This window comes from Vidua chalybeata, chromosome 15, assembly GCF_026979565.1.
Source record: "Vidua chalybeata isolate OUT-0048 chromosome 15, bVidCha1 merged haplotype, whole genome shotgun sequence".
In the NCBI taxonomy this organism is placed as follows: domain Eukaryota; kingdom Metazoa; phylum Chordata; class Aves; order Passeriformes; family Viduidae; genus Vidua; species Vidua chalybeata.
In genome coordinates, this window is record NC_071544.1 from 7,713,448 (window position 1) to 7,730,445 (window position 16,998).

At 50.5% G+C, this 16,998-nt stretch overlaps 1 protein-coding gene across 1 annotated transcript in view; it reads right to left on the minus strand.

Annotated features, from left to right (window-relative positions):
* Positions 1-6,568: 6,568 nt before the first annotated feature.
* PDLIM4 (PDZ and LIM domain 4) overlaps positions 6,569-16,998 on the minus strand; it is a 45,917-nt gene continuing 35,487 nt past the window's right edge. The window contains exons 5-7 of the mRNA XM_053956883.1: positions 14,085-14,242; positions 10,230-10,350; positions 6,569-9,341 (exon numbers count right to left, since the gene is read on the minus strand). Of these exons, the coding sequence (XP_053812858.1) occupies positions 9,137-9,341; positions 10,230-10,350; positions 14,085-14,242 (484 nt within the window). The 3' untranslated portion in view covers positions 6,569-9,136. The remainder of the gene's footprint in view (positions 9,342-10,229; positions 10,351-14,084; positions 14,243-16,998) is intronic.

Sequence of the window (16,998 nt, forward strand, 5' to 3'; positions counted from 1 at the left end):
TCCGCGGGTCTCCCCCGGAGCCGCGCGCTCCGCGGAGGCGGCGCTGGCGGCTCCGCCCCGGCCCGGCCCGGCCCCCGCGGGGCGGTGCGGCCCGGCCCGGCGCTCCCGCCCGGGGGGGACCGGGGCGGCTCGGCCAGCCCCGGGCTCTGCCGACCCCGCCTCCCCGCGGCATCCCCGGAGCCTTCCCCCGGGCACCGCTTCTGCTCCGCCGCCGGCTCCGGAGCTTTCCTTAGGAGGCGTGTCCGGTTATTTTCCATTTATTTCCCTGGGCAGCCGCAGCCGGAGCGGAGCGGGCGGTGTTGTTATCCGTACGGCGGGACCGGGCGGCTGTCTCGGTGTGAGACAGCAGCTGCCGGTGTGTGATCAGCGCCTGGTGGGAGGGCGGCGGTGGCTCCGCCGTCCCCAGCCTTCCCCGAGCCCTGAATGCCTCCCTTCGGGGACCCAAAACAGGCTATCCCCTCTATTGCTGCTGCAAGATGGAGGCACAGCGTCGCACCATCCCCGCGGGAGCGGAGCACAGCCGGTCATCACGAGAACAGCTAATGGACAGGGAACCGGACCAGCGAGCCATCAGCTGGGAGCTGCGGGGCCGCCGGGGTCTCTCTCCCTGGCTCATCCCAGGAAAGGTAGCGACGCCAATAATGGGAGCCCTCCTACACACTGGCACAGAGGAAAACAAGGACCAGACACTGCTTTAGGAATCAAACGTTCTCACAGCCCCTGAAATCCCGTTCCTAATGCAGCCCAGTGCTTTTTCCCAGCAGCGTTTACTCTCGGCAACAGACAAGGTCAGCAGTGGCTGCTCAAGGTGCCTGTAGCAGCTCTGGCCTCGAGAGACGAGCTTTTCATATTCCCATCTCCTATCCATTTACTATTCCTGCTCCACACGTGACTCAGGCTTTGCCCGCAGTCGCATACGTGGATAGCTGTCAAAGCCATTTCAGAAATCAGAACAACGCTGTCATCTTCTGAAATAACTCAGGGAGCACTCAGAAACTCGCTGGTGTCTAAAACAAGCACAGTGTTCTGCTCGGACAGTGCGGCTCCCTGGAGGTGTGAGCAGGGTGTGCCCAGACGAGGATGCCCGTGCCGGCGATGTGCGAGGGCAGGCTGGAAAGCAGCGCTCCAGCAGAGATCACAGAGGACGACGGGGGACTGTGGGAAGGAAGCACGGAGTGCAAGCGATGGCTCGGCGGTGCCGGGGGAGGAAAGCATGTAGCAACATTTATCTGGCCAGGCAGCGATCTGCTGCTGCTGTGGATGTGGGCAAAGAACTCATGTCATGGGAAGCTTCAGATATCTCCTGTTTGGAGAGGACATCCTCATGCCGGGCCTGGGCTACTGAGCAGTCTAAGCTGTCCCCGGTGATAAGAGCAGGGTGGGGCCCGTTGGGACGGATCAGGGGTTCCCAGGCAGCAGCCCTCCACCTGCCCTGCCCTGAGGCTGTGCAAGAACCATAGTAAAATGCAATGTATGCCTGCTCCCATGAGGAAATTAGGGATGTGGAGTGTATCATCTTAAGCATTAATGTTAATGCAATCTTAGTAATTATTCAGTCGACAGTAATTTATTACAGAGGATTAATTTGCAGAGCTCAGAAATAACTGTGGTTAGGCTGCAAACAGCATATCAAAAGTGCTAGACACAGTAAGTGGTAGATGATGTGCTTAGGTTTATCTGGTTTGCAGATGCATGCTTCACATATTAAAACTTCACGTGTCTGCCATGAGAACACCACAGGTTTTTCTCTTATATTGTGAACCTGCATAAATTAGCAGTTAAAGAAATCCCTTGTGTTCTAGCCAGCTCTGCCACAGCACCACAAGCTCTTGCTCCAATCACCGTAGCCCAGAGTTTTTGCTGGGTGCTTCCCCAGCTTGCAAAACCCACTTGTGATCCAACATCAGGGGTTCTTCAACCCAAGCATGAAGATTATGAAAACCACCTGAAAACGGTGACCAGTGAATGGCTTGGACTGTTGTGGAGCAAATTCACTGTAAGGGAAGGACCAGTCCTAGTTCTTGCAACTGACCCTTCTTAAAGAGGTCAGTCCAGAGAACAAAAGAGCTGGGGAAGGAGCTGGAGCACAATTCTGATGAGGAGCAGCTGAGGGAGCAGGAGGGGCTCTGGAGTATGGGAGGCTCTTGCTCTCTGAAAAGAGGAGGCAGTGAGGTGGGGGTTGGTCTCTTCTCCCAAGGAACAAGCAATAGGATGAGAAGAAATGGCCTCAAGTTGTACCAGGGGAGGTTTAGGTTGGATATTAGAGAAAGTTTGTTCGTGACACTGGCAGTGGTGTAGTCACCATCCCTGGAGGGATTTAACACACATGAAGATATGGCACTTGGTGACATGGTTTAGTGGTGGGCTTGGTAGTGCTGGGGGCTTTTTTCACCAAAACAATCCCATGATTTTACCACAGCCTTATAAAACACACTTTGAGCTATTAGATGAAGAGCAGTGTGTGGGAAATGAGCTGAGGGAGATTCCTTTAAACTGAAGTCAGACACCAAGGAGCCAGCAGAGCAAAGGAAGAGTACTTCATTATAGGGGGAGATGGAACAAATCTTTGAATGGCTGAGACACCACCTCTAGTGCATGGACTTGGTTCTTGTGGAAGCAGGAAGCTGCTCCAGTGGCTGCTGGATGCCACAAGCTGCCCCCAGCTCTGGAGGAGCCCAGCTCCTGCTCATGTGCAGTCACATTACCCTCACCCAGTGTGCCACTGTGCCCCTGCTGGCATCAGAGCTCCTGCTCTGCTCCAGAGTGGGGTGGTGCTGCCCACAGGAGCTCTGCTCTTTCTGCTAGGGCAAAGCCCCTTTCAAAGGATCCTATGCTGTGGTGGGACAGCTGTGCCACCCTCCCAGTTCTCCCTTGTTCTCCCTTGAGAACACTGCCAGTGTCACCCTAGTTCTCCCTTGAGAACTAGGAATTAAGAAAGCACATGATAATTTATAGTTATGTGGATTGCATAGCTTTTGGATCACGTGGAAACTTGCTCATCAACAGGGCAAAGCAAGACCTATTTTGTATGTGAGCCTGCAGTGTGTCCTGCGAGGGGCTCTGTGCCACCCTGCTGGAGTGTGGCACAGCCCTGCTCTGGCCAAAGCCCTGGCCTTGCCCTCCTGCCTACCTGCTGCCCACCCTGGAGTTGGTGATCACAGCCATCAGGGTCACATCCCCCTGGACCAAGAGCACTTGGGAAAAACTTATCTTTGGCAGCCTTTAAAAAGGCTCTTGACTCATCTCAGCCTTTCTGCTCTCTCAGCAATACAGTGCAGGTACCCCTTGCAGCAGTGCCAAGAGTTGCCTGATGCTCACTTGAATCCAGCTTGTGGGATTTGGAGCTCTTAGTTGCATTATGGCCATCGCTTCCCAGTTCCTGGAGTGGTGAATGAACTTCTCCTAAGCAGAGCCCAGCAGACAAGCATTTGGTGTGAATGAATTTTCATCTTATTTGTGGTAGGACTCCTGTAAAAGAGATGGAGTAAGGATGCCTGTCTTTAGCACATGTGTGAGGATTTGGGATAAACACTCCCAGAGCCCACCTACTCAAGGGCAGTCAGCTTTCCCACAGCTATCCACCACTCAGGAAGGACTTCAGCGATTTTGCCTAGTGCAAGTCACTCCAGCTGGGCAAGAGACATTGCTTTGGCCCTGGTGGGGACCAGCACACGCTTCCTGTGCAGCAGGAGCACGTTCTGCTTCCCTGGCCCCAGCCTTCGGGTCAGAGCTCAGTGACCGGGGTCAGGGCTGCACCAGAGCAAGGAACCGCCAGAGGCGAGATGCTCAAGCCCATCACTACGGTGTAAAACGACCTCTCCTGGAGAGATCATTGCCAGAAGTTTCCCGAAGCGCTGCCCTCTGGGTGGATTTGGATGGTCTCGCTCGGGAACCTCCCCACCATGCCGGGACTCCTCACAGAGCTGGCTCTTGTCCCATCCTGCTCGAAGCCGCTGGATATTTCAGTTTTCATCACTAGATGGAGCAGGAGACAGCACAGCGCCCGGATGGAGCTCTGCCTTGCCCCATGGCCCTGCACCGAGACAGCTCCTCTGCCCCTCATCCACTTCCACATCCCTTATAGCCCCTGCAGTCCTCTGCCCCTCATCTGCCCCCACACATCCCTTATAGCCCCCTGCAGTCCTCTGCCCCTCATCTGCCCCCACACATCCCTTATAGCCCCCTGCAGTCCTCTGCCCCTCATCTGCCCCCACACATCCCTTATAGCCCCCTGCCGCCCAGGCACACCCATTTACCACCATCTCCCCTACAGATCCCATACATTCCTCTGCACATCATGCATCCAATGCCCTCCTTTACATCCCCTGCACTCCCCCAGGTGTTGGGAAAAGCCCTGGGACATGCTGCCTGGGCAGCTGGGATTCTCCATTCCAAGGACAGATTAGACACCTCTTGGGAGGGTCATGGTGGCTGGTGCTGCCTGGGGACAGGGGCAAGGTGTGAGTGGCCTCCTGAGAGCCCCTCCAGCTGGATTTTCCGGTGGTGGTGTCCATGTCCCACTGGTGAGCCCAAGCCCTCCCAGCCCATGGTCCCACAGTGGCAGCAGCTTGCATCTCCTCAGAGACCATCAGTTTGGGGAGGACACACTCATCACTGGCCTCCTGGAACCTTTCAGGTTTGGGAGTGAAGAACTAAGGTGTTTCTTCAGAAAATAGTTTTTCTCATTAGTAAAGGCAAAAGCCTGAACCAGGCTTGAGCATTATCTTTGCAGAGTGAGGTGTGGCCCTGTGCACATTAGGTGCCCTGAAAGCAGTGCTGGCCCCAGCCCAGGCCCTCTCCACTGGGCTCCCTGCACAAACAACTGCTTTAGGACTACCTAAAAATTCAGAATATTTAAATGTCCTGGTGGAGAAGCTCGTCTCAGCTGGAAGAGCTCTGAGAGTGTTTGCTGGGGAGAAACAGAGACAACTTGCAGATAAGTTTCTCTAGAATCAGGAGCAGTTTTCTGGGTTTTACTATATATGTAGGGAAGATTTTTTTTTTCCTCCCTAAAGTAATGAAAATTGCTTCTTTCATACATGAAGGGGGGCAGAGAGGGAACTTTTCCAAAGAGCCTCTTTCTCTCAGTCCCCCTCCTATGGCACAGGACATTTATCCTCAGATAAATGGACAAGCTGAAATGTTTTCAGTCCCTGGGGCAGACCAGTAGTAACAAAGGCAAAGTTAAACAACTCCAAACAAAAGCTGCAGCAGAACAGGGGTGTGGTGGTGGAAATAACGCCTGGCTAAGTAAGAAACTTTAATGATGATACATGGAAAAAGTTAAACAATTAAAACTTGAATCAGTCTGGCCCTGGTCCCAGCTCATTTAGTTAATAAATGCTGCGCCTCATCACGGTGGAGCTTGTGCCTCTTTTTCCTGCAGAAGAGAGGAGGCTCCCGGTGTTGGGCGGGTCAGAGCAGCTGTGTGGGTAGCAGAGGGTCTGGTGCTGCCCAGGCTCTCTGTACCCCTCAGTCTCACATTGGGATCACCCCAAGGGGCTGAAGCCCCCCAGCATCAATGCCCGGGGCAGAGGGGCTGGGGATGGTGGTGGCTAAACCACAGAAACACATCCAACACCTGTGTGTGTTCAAGGGTGAACAGAAAAACCACTAATTGGAGAGTCATAACCATATTAATTATCTGAATATGTGTACAAATTAGACATAGAGTCACACAGACCCACACTGGAAACTTTTTCTTTCCCTTATGGAAACCTATTCTGCCACATGTGGATCTGCAGAGATTTTGTCTTTTAAATGTTTTAGGCACACACAGACAACAATTTCCATATATGAACACTTGCCAAATAAAACCTTTCAGGTTAAATATTGGAGGCACTTACCTCACACCCCTTCTGACTTTCCCATACACCAGTGATTTCAATCCCAATCAACTATTAAAACCAGACCCAGTGAGACTGAGCTACAGAAGCAAACATCCCTCTGACACAGCTGCTAACCCCAGCCTGCCCTCACCTCCCAATCCCCCACACTCCCACCACCCAGCGGGCTTCTGTACTCCAAGGGTCAGCAGGAACATCTCCTTGGGAAGGAGGCCCAGCTCACTCCAGCAGTGACAGCAGTAACACCCCCAGCACTGCAGAACTGTGGATCCCAGTCTGACCACAGCCTGGTGGGAGAAGGCTCCCTCGGAGTGTCACTGTGGCTGATTAAACATCACCAAAATCACTGATTCATCAGCCCTGTGCAGGGGCAGATGCAGCAAAGCTCTGGACCATCACAGGGTGAGCTGGGTCACACTGGTGGAGAGGAGCCAGCCACCAGTGGGGGATCACACAACAGGCAGAGACACAGTGGCCTTTCCCACGTCCACACCCGATAGGATGTGGGATCCCAGGAAGGTCTCAAGTTAAAAAAAAACCCACCCCAACTCCCCCCAAACCTCAAACAAGCTCTCAATTAAATGTGGAAAGCAATTCACATTTGCAATTTGCACGGAGATGCAATTCTTATCTCCAAGATGCTTTTTGATGTTTACCCAGTGTCCTTCTCACCTGGATACCAGGGGACTCCCACACATATGGACCAGGCAAAGGCCAAGTGATGTGAGACAAAACCCATAATACAATTTTATTTTTTGTTTCATACAAACAGTACCCTCCCCACATTTTACAGAGTTTAACAGCATTGTCTAGTGACAGAGAAGGTGACATTTGCTTGTAGCTGCTCCTGCAAGCCTCACAACAGGAACAGGGTGGCCTGAAGCCAGAAAACCATGTGCCCTGGGATGGGCCTGTGTGAGGCAGCTCCAAGTTCTGCAGGGGGATCAGGTGAATTGATTCCTCCTAAGACAGGGTATCACGAGATGCCATGTGGAAATACTGATTTGAGGGAACTTGGGATCATTAGAAGAACAGCTCCAGCATTCCCACTGGTGTGGCAGCCAAGCAAGACCACCAAGGATGCCCTGGCAGCATCCTGCTCAGCTGGGTGTTTAGAATGAGGGCAATGAACCAATTTATGAACTTCTTGGTGCTCCCTGTATCAGGGCTGCAGATTCCTGGCATCCTGCAGGACATGGCCACCATGCAGGTAGAGTCAAACGGGGACAAGAGCCCCAGGGAGTGACAAACAGCACCACTGGCAGCTCCAGCTGTCTGCCTAGAAAACAGGGAAAGGCATCCTGTGCCATTCAGGTTGTGAGTCTTCAATCATGCAGCCGAGCTGTATTCAGTCCTGGATTTCAGTGAAGCCTGAACTCTCAAGCTACAGGCACCAGAGCTCAAACCAGCAATGTATAAGGATAACAGAGGAATTCAGAATAAATGTTTCTGACAAGGCCAACCTAAGGAGCTCCAAGCAGAGCCCTGCAAACCAGGGCAGTAATGCTTCCCACCCGATTACCATGTCTCCTCATTTACACTTGTCCCAAACATTCCCTCCTTCAGAGGGTCCAACTGACCAAGCAAGGCCATGCAAATGTAAGAAAAACATGGTTCAGCATTGTGATAAAAATTTCCACGTTTCTTGTACTTTAATTATTAAAAATTCCTGATGGCAGAAGGAAGAGGAGTGGATGTCCTGCTGCTAGCAGGAATGCACACAGCCAACATCTCTGAGGTACCCAGCTGGAGGGAGCCCGGGCTGCTGGGAGGCTGCAGGGCAGGGGGCAGGAGCTGCTGTGTCCCTGTAAGGCACTGCATGAAGAGGTCTAGATGGAGACCAGTAACACCCTAAAATCCCTTCTGCGGTGCAGAACCTGTAGGAAGGAATGACCTGCTCAGCCCCAGCTAGGATCATGCTCCCAAGCCTCCTCCAGTCTCCAATTTTCCATCTTACGGGGACCCAGGAGGGAAAGGGGTGCTTTACCCATTACCCCATTTCTTATTTTCCTTTTCCATGGAAGGAACACAAGCACAAGCATTTCTTTTTCTCCCCCACATCCTTCCTCTCTCAAAGTGAGGAGGAAGAAGAGTGAGGCTATTGCAAAGCAGAAGTAACCTCGTGGTACCAAAGACACAGCTCCCAGCACCTTGCACAGGAGTACCCAGCAGCTGAGCAAGTCAACTCCCTCTCTCCTTCCTCTAAGTACTAATGTGAAAAAACCCACATTTCTCTAACAAAGAAAGATTTCAAGAGCCACAAAATCTCTTCTCTGTCAAATAAAGTGGATGATGGACCTGGCTGAAAGCACAGCCTTGAGAGACGGGTATAAACACAGTCCTGCTGCCTTGGGACTCACCCAAGCTCTGGTTATTCCCTAAGTGCTGGAGGGATTTTATCAACCCCTCCCTACTGGGAGGCAGACCCAGATAGCAGCAATCTGAGGATCTAAAGGACTGTAAAATTATAGCAAAAGCTGAGGAATAGTCACAATGGCCAAAGCAAAGGCAGCTGTGGGCAGCAATGTAGGAGGTGGGGATAGTCAAAAGGTGCTCCAGACTACTGCAGTGCCCTTTCAAGGTGTGCTTGAGTCATTACATGACAGAACCATTGAATTAGGAATAGAAGAAGGAAGAAAAAAGCCTCATCACACACCCAGTGTGAAATCTCTTGTGAATTCAAATCAGTCCTTGTCAGCCTCAAACTGCACTGCCCTGGTCCAGAGAGTTTCACTGTAATTACTGTTTTAAGAGACCACCCTTCCTTGGCACATCTGCTGGGATGCAGCTGAGTGAGGCACCCACTGGTATCATCCTGACTCTCAGGGGTTGGTTTTTAATCACCAGGGCAGCCACAGGACAGGAGATTAGGGTCAGGACATCAGAGACAGCTTCTTTTGTTAAAGTGCCTTATTTTCTTTGAGCTTTTAAAACATCTTCAAAAACATCTTCAGTAGAAGGAGGGCACAAAAAAAAAAAAGAAAAAAAAAGAATACAGGTTTTATATGAAAGAGAGTAGAGAATTAATCAATATTTACAGAGATCTTGGATAAGATTACAGCACAGACTAATAACCCAACACAGCAAAAAGCAGAGTGTCAAAAAGAAGGGCAAAACCTGTTTGAATGCTTTCAACACCATTCCCCAGAGATCCCAAGTGTAAACGGTTTTATCTAGGAAAAGGCATTTTAACTTGGGCTTTGGTAATCGGGGTTGATTAGAGCCCCGCGCTTGCAGCCTGCAGGAGGACGTGGGTGGGCCACCCGACCTCTCCAGAGCACAGCCCAGGCTTAGACGAGTTCAACTTTCGCGTTTGGATAAACAGCCACCACGTCATATCCTTCGGGGGGCTTGACCCTCTCCTTGGCGTGCGTCTCGCAGTACAGCTGCTCCTCAATGAAGAAATACCCTCTCTGCTTCAGGTTGAGGCCACAGTCGTCACACATGAAGCACTCGGGGTGGTAGAGCTTGTCCCGAGCCTTGACGATGGTGCCCCTGGGAGAGATCAGGAAAGCTCAAGTGAGGAGAAACAACGAGCATGAACAGCTTTTCCTGCTGCCACAAGTAAAACAGTAAGTGGAGGAAAGCAGCGTGCAGGGACATGTAAGGGTGTTATCAGGGGTTCTCAGCCCACCCAAAGCTGCCACCTCACTCCAGGTGTGGCTTCACTATGCTTCTGCGGGGAGGGATGCTCCACACCCAGCAGCACTGCTCCACAGCTTGATGCAAAACACAGACTTAAATACCTACGCTCAGCCCGGATCTGAAAATCAGGAGCCAGCATCCTGCAAGGACTGGGGCTGAGCACCTGCAGGAACCATGACTTGTGGAGCAGAGACCCTCACTCGCAGCTCCAGCAAGAATATGGTCGCAGGCATTTGCACAGCTCCCAGTCAGCCAGAAAATTTGGCTTGAGCAGGATGTAAATTACAGCAGAACATAAATTACAACAGGTCATAAATTACAACAGAATAAAGCAGAAAAACACCTATACTTTCTGAAATAAACATCCGTCTGTCAGAGAGTAACTCTTCAACAAACAAACAAAACAGCTCTCTTCTGCTCTACACTCAAGGTGTTTCTCCTACCAACCCTTGTAAGGCAGTGAAGGAGTGCTTGGTGCTATTCATAGTCCCTGGGCAGCTACTATGATAGGCAGGGCACAAACCATCCCATAAATCATCCCTTGTGAGATTCCCTTAAAAGGGGCAATCCAAACTGTATTGCTCAGGTTTAGGTATGGTTATAAAAATCCAGAAAGGGATTCAAGGTATGCTGCTATAAATGCTAACCCATGTGCCTGGCAGGACCCAAGCCCACGTGCCATGTCCCAGTGTCACCGTCCCCACTGCACCGGGGGCTTCGGCGAGGCATGACACTCACACGATCCCATTCCTGCAGCGGGTGCACTCGGGAAGCATCTGCAGCCCAGACATGGGGCCACCAAGCTTTGGCACTGGGGACTTGATGTTCCGGGGGTTGCTCAGTTTGTCGAGTTTTTCACCTGCCAAAAATTATAAAGACACAGATTAAAACTTGGCCTCTCAGGGCTGGTTTTTTTTTTCCCCCTCTTCTTCCTTTTTTTTTTTTTTCCTTTTCCCTTACAGAGTCAGACGAGTCTGCCTGTCATAACAGGACCTGCAACTCCCTTGGAAGTTCCAGGACAGCACCAGCTCAAAAGACATGGACCTTGTCAAAATGCAAAGCAGCTGTGATCTAGAGATGAGAGGTTCATTTGGCTGTAATACTGCTTCCTGAGTTAAGAATCATAAATAGTGAAGAGCTCAGAAAAGCTTCCCCCCTCCCCCCAAAAAAATTAAGGTTCCATCACAGCAACATTTAGGTACACTTGGCAGACCCACCATCTGTCAAGGAGATGTAGATGAAAGAATTTCAGAGAATGAGGCATATTGAACCAAACAATAATAGAATCACATGCACTTTTCTTCCTAGAGCATGCATTTAAACTCAAATAATCTAAACCAAAATACTGTGATAGAGGGTAAGGTCTTCTGAGGCACCAGGCCTTCTTTCATGAAGGTCCAACAACGGGAAAGGAAGCAATGAAGATTTTGTGCATGTGAAAAATATCATAGCAGAACATTCAGAGTTGCTCCTCCCACTCCCTACAGGCCATCTACAATCTGCCCTCCGATTCTGGACAACACCAACATGCTTCTTGCCAACTCCTGGGATACTTAAAAGCTTCCAGTATTGACTGCATGGTTTTCCACAGCTGACAACTGACTGGTCTGTTTGGCATATATTGATCTACAGTTCCTCTGTGATTGCCTAAGGTTGTAGAAAGGAAAAGCTCATGAAGAAGGACCAGTTGGCTCACAGTTTGGAAAAACAGCAGAGGAGCTCTTGGATAAACAAGTCATTCTCCAGAGTTCTAATTTGCCACACTCCCTGAACTTCCAAGGTGTTTCAGTCCAGGGTCCATTGTAAACATGTGCTTCAAGCCCTGATGCCCAGAAGGTCTCTGTAGGCCACAAGCTCTTTCTGATCGAGGTATCTGCACATACTCTGTGCCAGTTTTGGCAGCTTCAGAGCAAAATCCAGTGTAAGTGCCTCCCACGACTGCAGGAGCATCTCTGCCTTTCCTAAAGGGAACTTTTAGTGCCTGGAGCCTGATACAGCACTGCTGCTGGTTGCTCACAGACCCCGGGCAGGGTCACACCACAGATACATTTTGAAGGGTGTCACTGGGAAACGCTTCCTTCCATGGAGAGACCCCTGCTCCCCTGTCCAGCGAGTCTCAGGAGTGCTTATTATCCTGGGCCCAGATGGGAAGGAGGGTGCACACCTGACTCATCCCCTGGGGTGCACAGGCACCTTCACACCACAGCCCCCCTCTCCAGCCATGCCTCTGACACAGAGGCCAACGCTGTCAGCAGTTCCAGCCAAGTGGGTAAAACCAAAAGGACCAACTTCCCACCAGACCCCACCTCCCCAAAACACAAAACGGTGCCTGGCAATGCCAAGAGCTTTCATACATGCAAGGCACTGCCCAAGAGCAGAGCAGGGCTCCTCCACCCCACGAGTTCCCCCAGTACTTGGCTGGCTCCAGGCAAGCCCCTTGTTGAATCCTTCCGCTGCCTTGCTGGGAATAAACTGAAGCAACTGAAGCTGTTGGCTTCCCCCAGCGTGAGACACAGCGTGCTTGGACTAGACAGGCTCATCTGCCAACATTTAACAGTTAAGCTGTCACTGCCTCTCATGCAGAGTGCTTGGATAAGCTGCTTAAAAAAGGAAAGAAGGAAAAAAAAAAAAGGGGATTTTACAGCAAAATGAACCCTGCAGAGAAGGCTGCTTCCCATCTTCTTGAGCTGTGTATCATTTCCTTCTATTTATTAGCCCAGTCTCACGGTGATTTATGGTCTTCAGCAAGGCAGCAAAATGCTTTAACTCCACAGCCTCAACCATGCTATCCCCATTATGGCTGAAATGTTTGTCCTTTCTGGGTCATGGGTGCCTATAAGGGTGGGCACTGCCATTCCTCCAGCCTCCACCTCAGCACAAAGCATTCCTCCCTAAGGGTGTGGGATAGGGCTAAAATGCTTCCAGTAGGAACATATTCCATATAAAACAGGTCCTTGTCCAAGACACTCAGTTCCTTGGGAGAGGAGAGCTTGACTTTAAAAGGACAATGCAGATCAGGCTCAGGTCAAAATGTGTAATTTTAGGCTTAAGGAAAAAGGAGCAGGGATGGCAGCTGTAAAACAAACCCAGCAGGAACACTTGGGGTTGAAAACGTGCTGGAACATCACAGAGCTCCACGCCAAGCAGAGATGCTTTTCACCTAATTTCTCATCCCTTGTGAAATAAACAGAGTTGGAATGACCAAGGGTAAGTGAGGCTGTGCCTGCAGGCAGTCACACATCCCCTCCACACTACTGAGAGGGAGAATGGTAGAACCCAGGTGACAGTGACTGCTCCAGCCCGTCCCATACTGCTGGTACACGAAAGCAGCCTGTCAGGCTCCAGTCAAACACTCAGTGTTGCACTGGTGACGGGCTAGTGCCAAGAGAATGCTGATGAGCACACATCCACGACTGGCTGGACAGTCCCAGCACGTGGGCACCTCTTTCTTCCCCAGCCTTTTCTTTCTCCCTTCCTCCTAGCACTGGGTTCCTGCCAGCCCAGGGCTGTGGGATACAGGGGGAGGCAGAAGCAAACCAGCAGAGCTTGAATTTTGTTCCCTTTCCCTGGCACAGAGAAGGGAGGAAGGCAGCAGCATTACTAATTGGGATTAACACAGTCACTTCCCATTTGCTTCTTCCTGACAAGGAGACTGGGAAGCAGCAGATTTGTCCTTGCTCTTGGAGGTTTTGAAGGGCCTGAAGGTCCAACTGGGGCCTGTATTTAACATCAGTTTTTCTGCCAATCCAGGGGCTGTAATACTAATATAAAATATAATAATATACCCAGTGCTTCTGAGGTTGATCCTATCTCATGCTTTGTAACTATGGCTCAGTCCCACTGAGAAAACCAATACTGGTGGAATTCCACGATGATCAGAAGTTACCTGCAATTGTGCTTCTTGTGAAGCAAAAAGCAACATCCTTCTAGTCAAAGAACAGACCTCTCCAACATTTTAGACAAACAGAAACTGAAATGCAACAGCCCAACTCACTACCTCTCACGGCTCCATAATGAGATTTACAGCAGTTGGTATTTTCTTATAAAAGATATGTTCCTGGATTCACATGATTGGAGTATGGGGCCCTTGGAAGGAGACAAAAAGAGGAGTCTTGCCCTGTAAGACTGTAAAGCAAAGCCTAAAAATTTGAACATAAAAGCCCCAACAGACTTAACAGTGAAAGGGAAATAAAAAAAAAAAAAAAAAAAAAAGACACCGAAATGTATAGATTGGGGATCTTATTATTTAATGTGTTAACGACATGGGCAGGAAGCTGTGACAGACCTGAGAAGTGAGCCAAGAGCTCCTGATCTCTATCCCTGCCTTGCTGAGGACCATCCCACGTCCTTATGCAAATGCCATTTACTTAACCAGACCAGGCTCTCCAACAGTGATCTTACACAACTGCTTAAGGCCATCACATTTCATAAACCATCTCAGAAAACAGCTGCCACTGGTTACAAAGCCAGCTTTCACACAGTGCTCAAATCAGCCACAAAATTTGGTAAGCAGGAGTATGTGAAACGCTGGTTTGAGACCTGCCATCCCGGTGGTCTCCTCACAGGAGGGTGCTTGGGTGCCACTCTCCTTACCATTCTCACTGGCCTCCAACATGCCCTGTAAGTAGCGGAAGGATCCAGACTGCTTTGGCTCTGAAATGGGCTTTTCATAATCCTGAAGCATCTTGTAGACATCTGACTCCACATCAATCCCATTTCTGTTCCGTGGGAGAGACTTCACGGGGTCAATGCTGGTTTAAAGCAAAGAAAGAAAGGCTCAAGTCAAACAGAAACAGCTACTGTCAGCTCATCAGGGAGGTACTGAAATCTCTACATTCCCACAGATTCAATTAAGCACCTCTGTTCCCATGTGCTTCCCTGCCTGGAGGTATGTCTGGCACAGGAACAGTTGCTGAACCAAGGAGGTTAAACTTGTTCCCTGTTGGGCTCCAATTGAGCAACACAGCAAGGGCTGGCCCAGTTACCAGATGCCTTCAGGAAAGAGGGCAGCTCTTGCAAATGCTGTAAATTGCTTTGCCACCTGTGGAATTTATTGATAAAATGGGAAAAACATGCATTTCGTTAACTATGTAGGGCCAGGGCATGCACCCACCCCTTGTAAGGGCATCTGGAGAGTGTGTGCCAGGCAGGACACCAAAACCCCTCACCACCCACAAGTGCTTCCTGTGAAGCTGGTGTTACTGTAGGCACATCACAAACACAGACCACAGCTTAACTGAGAAAACCACCTGGGGAGGGGGACACTGGGGCTGCCTGTAACCCCCACCTCCAGCCTTCAGCCTGGAGCTGCTCCTGGTCTGTATGAGGAGTATTTGGGATGCACAGACAACAAATAGCAATTTAAACCATTATTCCACTCCAATACATCAAAACATGGAAAGCATGGTCTGGAATCAAATATATTTCAGGTACATGTTTAAATGTCCTACAGAGAAAAGCTGAATCCAAGTGTTGTTGTGCTCCAGAGGCCCCATCACACTGCACAGCTCCAGGGGAAGGGGCTCCTCTTCCTTTTTATAGAGCAGGTCATGAAGGTCATTATAAAACCAATAAAAAAACCAAGAGCCCTGAACTCCATCAGCTTCACATACTTTAGCCATCATCTGGATAATTTTCTCTACCAGTGTTATATTCATGTCTGCTTAAACAAATAAACAAAAGAAATAACATTCACTTTCAAAGAAAGAGAAAAAAAAAAACCCAGACAAAAATCACTTTCAAAGAATGGCTAGAGCTCCATGTTCTGGTAGAGACTCCCCAGCAGCTCTGCTTGCTGTGGGAGGTGAGGGCCAGCCTGGGTGGGGGAGCTGAGCCATGGACCCATCCCTGTGACTCCCAGCCAGTCCAAACCCCGCAGATGTGCTCCAAGTACTTCTCTACCACGCTACAGCTCACTCCTACATCAACTCACAGATTTTCAATGGGAAAGGGCAGGTTTTGGCCAGCTGTGTTCACGTGGCACAGCCTGGTTTGTTGTTAGTGGTGGGGCAGGGGGCCCACAAGGGGAGCTTCTGTGAGAAGCTGCTAAAGGCTTCCACCATGACAAAACCAATCTCTGATGGCTCTGAAGATGGACATGCTGCTGGCCCAATTAGAGATGTTGGCAGTGCCTCTGTGATGACATATTTAAGAAGAAAATCAAAACAATGCAGGGGCAGATTTTCCAGGGATGGCGAGGCCGCTGCCAGGGGCCATCCCTGGCGCAGCGCACGGCGATACGCGGCTGCCGCCATCTCGGCACGGCCCGTGGCGAGCCTTGCCTTGCCTGCCCAGCCACACCTGCCCAGCCACGCTGTGGGCAGAGGGGCAGGGGCAGCAGTGGCTTCTCCTTCCCCGTGCCCTGCAGGGAAGAGAGGCGTTAAACAGCGCCAGCGCCGCGGCCACCACTGCTGGCTCCATGGCGGCAGGGCCTGGCCAGTGGTGGAATATGGCCAGCGACTCCCCAGCGAGGAAGCTAGACAAAATCTACCTCTCAGTGCTATGGGATCTCCTGCAGGAATCTTTGAATTAGTGGACTTGTTTGCAATGGTATCTATGAGCAGCAGCTTTTCTTCTAGTCAGAGAAGAGGAAGAAGTGAGGACATTTGAGTGAAAACATGGTGGCACCAAGGGAAGTGGAAAAACAAGGAGGGGGAGGAGGTGCTCCAGGTGTTGGAGGTGGTGGTGAAGTCTGTGATGAAACAAACTGTCCCCCTGAAAAGCAAGAAGTCCACAGGGGATGCAGAGATCCACTCACAGCCCATGGGAAAGTGCTCACGGCAGAGCGGGTGGATGGCAGAGAAAGCTGTGATCCAGCGGGAGACCCGAATGGAGAGAGGGCTCCTGCTGCCAGAGAGAGAGAGAGAGGGACCTTGCTTCCAAACTAGAGCAGCCTATCCCAGAGGACTGCACCCTGTGGACAAGTGACCCAGGCCACAACAGTTTTGGGAACACTTGTTTGCCCGTGGGAGTGACTCACAGCATAGCAGAGGACAGACTCCTCTCCCTGAGCAAACAGAAAATCTTGAGTGGCAAACTGACCAAAACCCCCACACCCTGTCTCCCTGTGCTGTCAGTGGGAAGGAGGGAGGGGCTAGGGGGAAAAAAGGTGTTTTAAAGGCTTATTTTACTTCTCATTATCCTCCTCTTACTCTGTTAATAATAAATTTACTTTATACTTTAAATTTGAACCTGTTTTGCCCTTAAAGTGCTTTCTCCCAGTCCATCCCAACTCATGAGCCCTCCGTTATTCTTTTTTCCCCTCTCCTCTACCCAGCTGAAAGCAAGAGAAGGTAAGCAAATCACTTTAATGGTGCCTGGCATTTGGCCAGTGTCAAACCATGACACCAGCCCAGCCTCATCAGAGAAAATACATTCCAATTCAAAGAAAATACACTCCTGCCCCAATTCTACTCAAAGACTCAAGAGAATGTCCTGGCTTTAGGCTCATTTGCAGATAACACCAGATTTTGTTCTCTGTTTTCTGTGCAGTTCTCCTCTTTCCAAC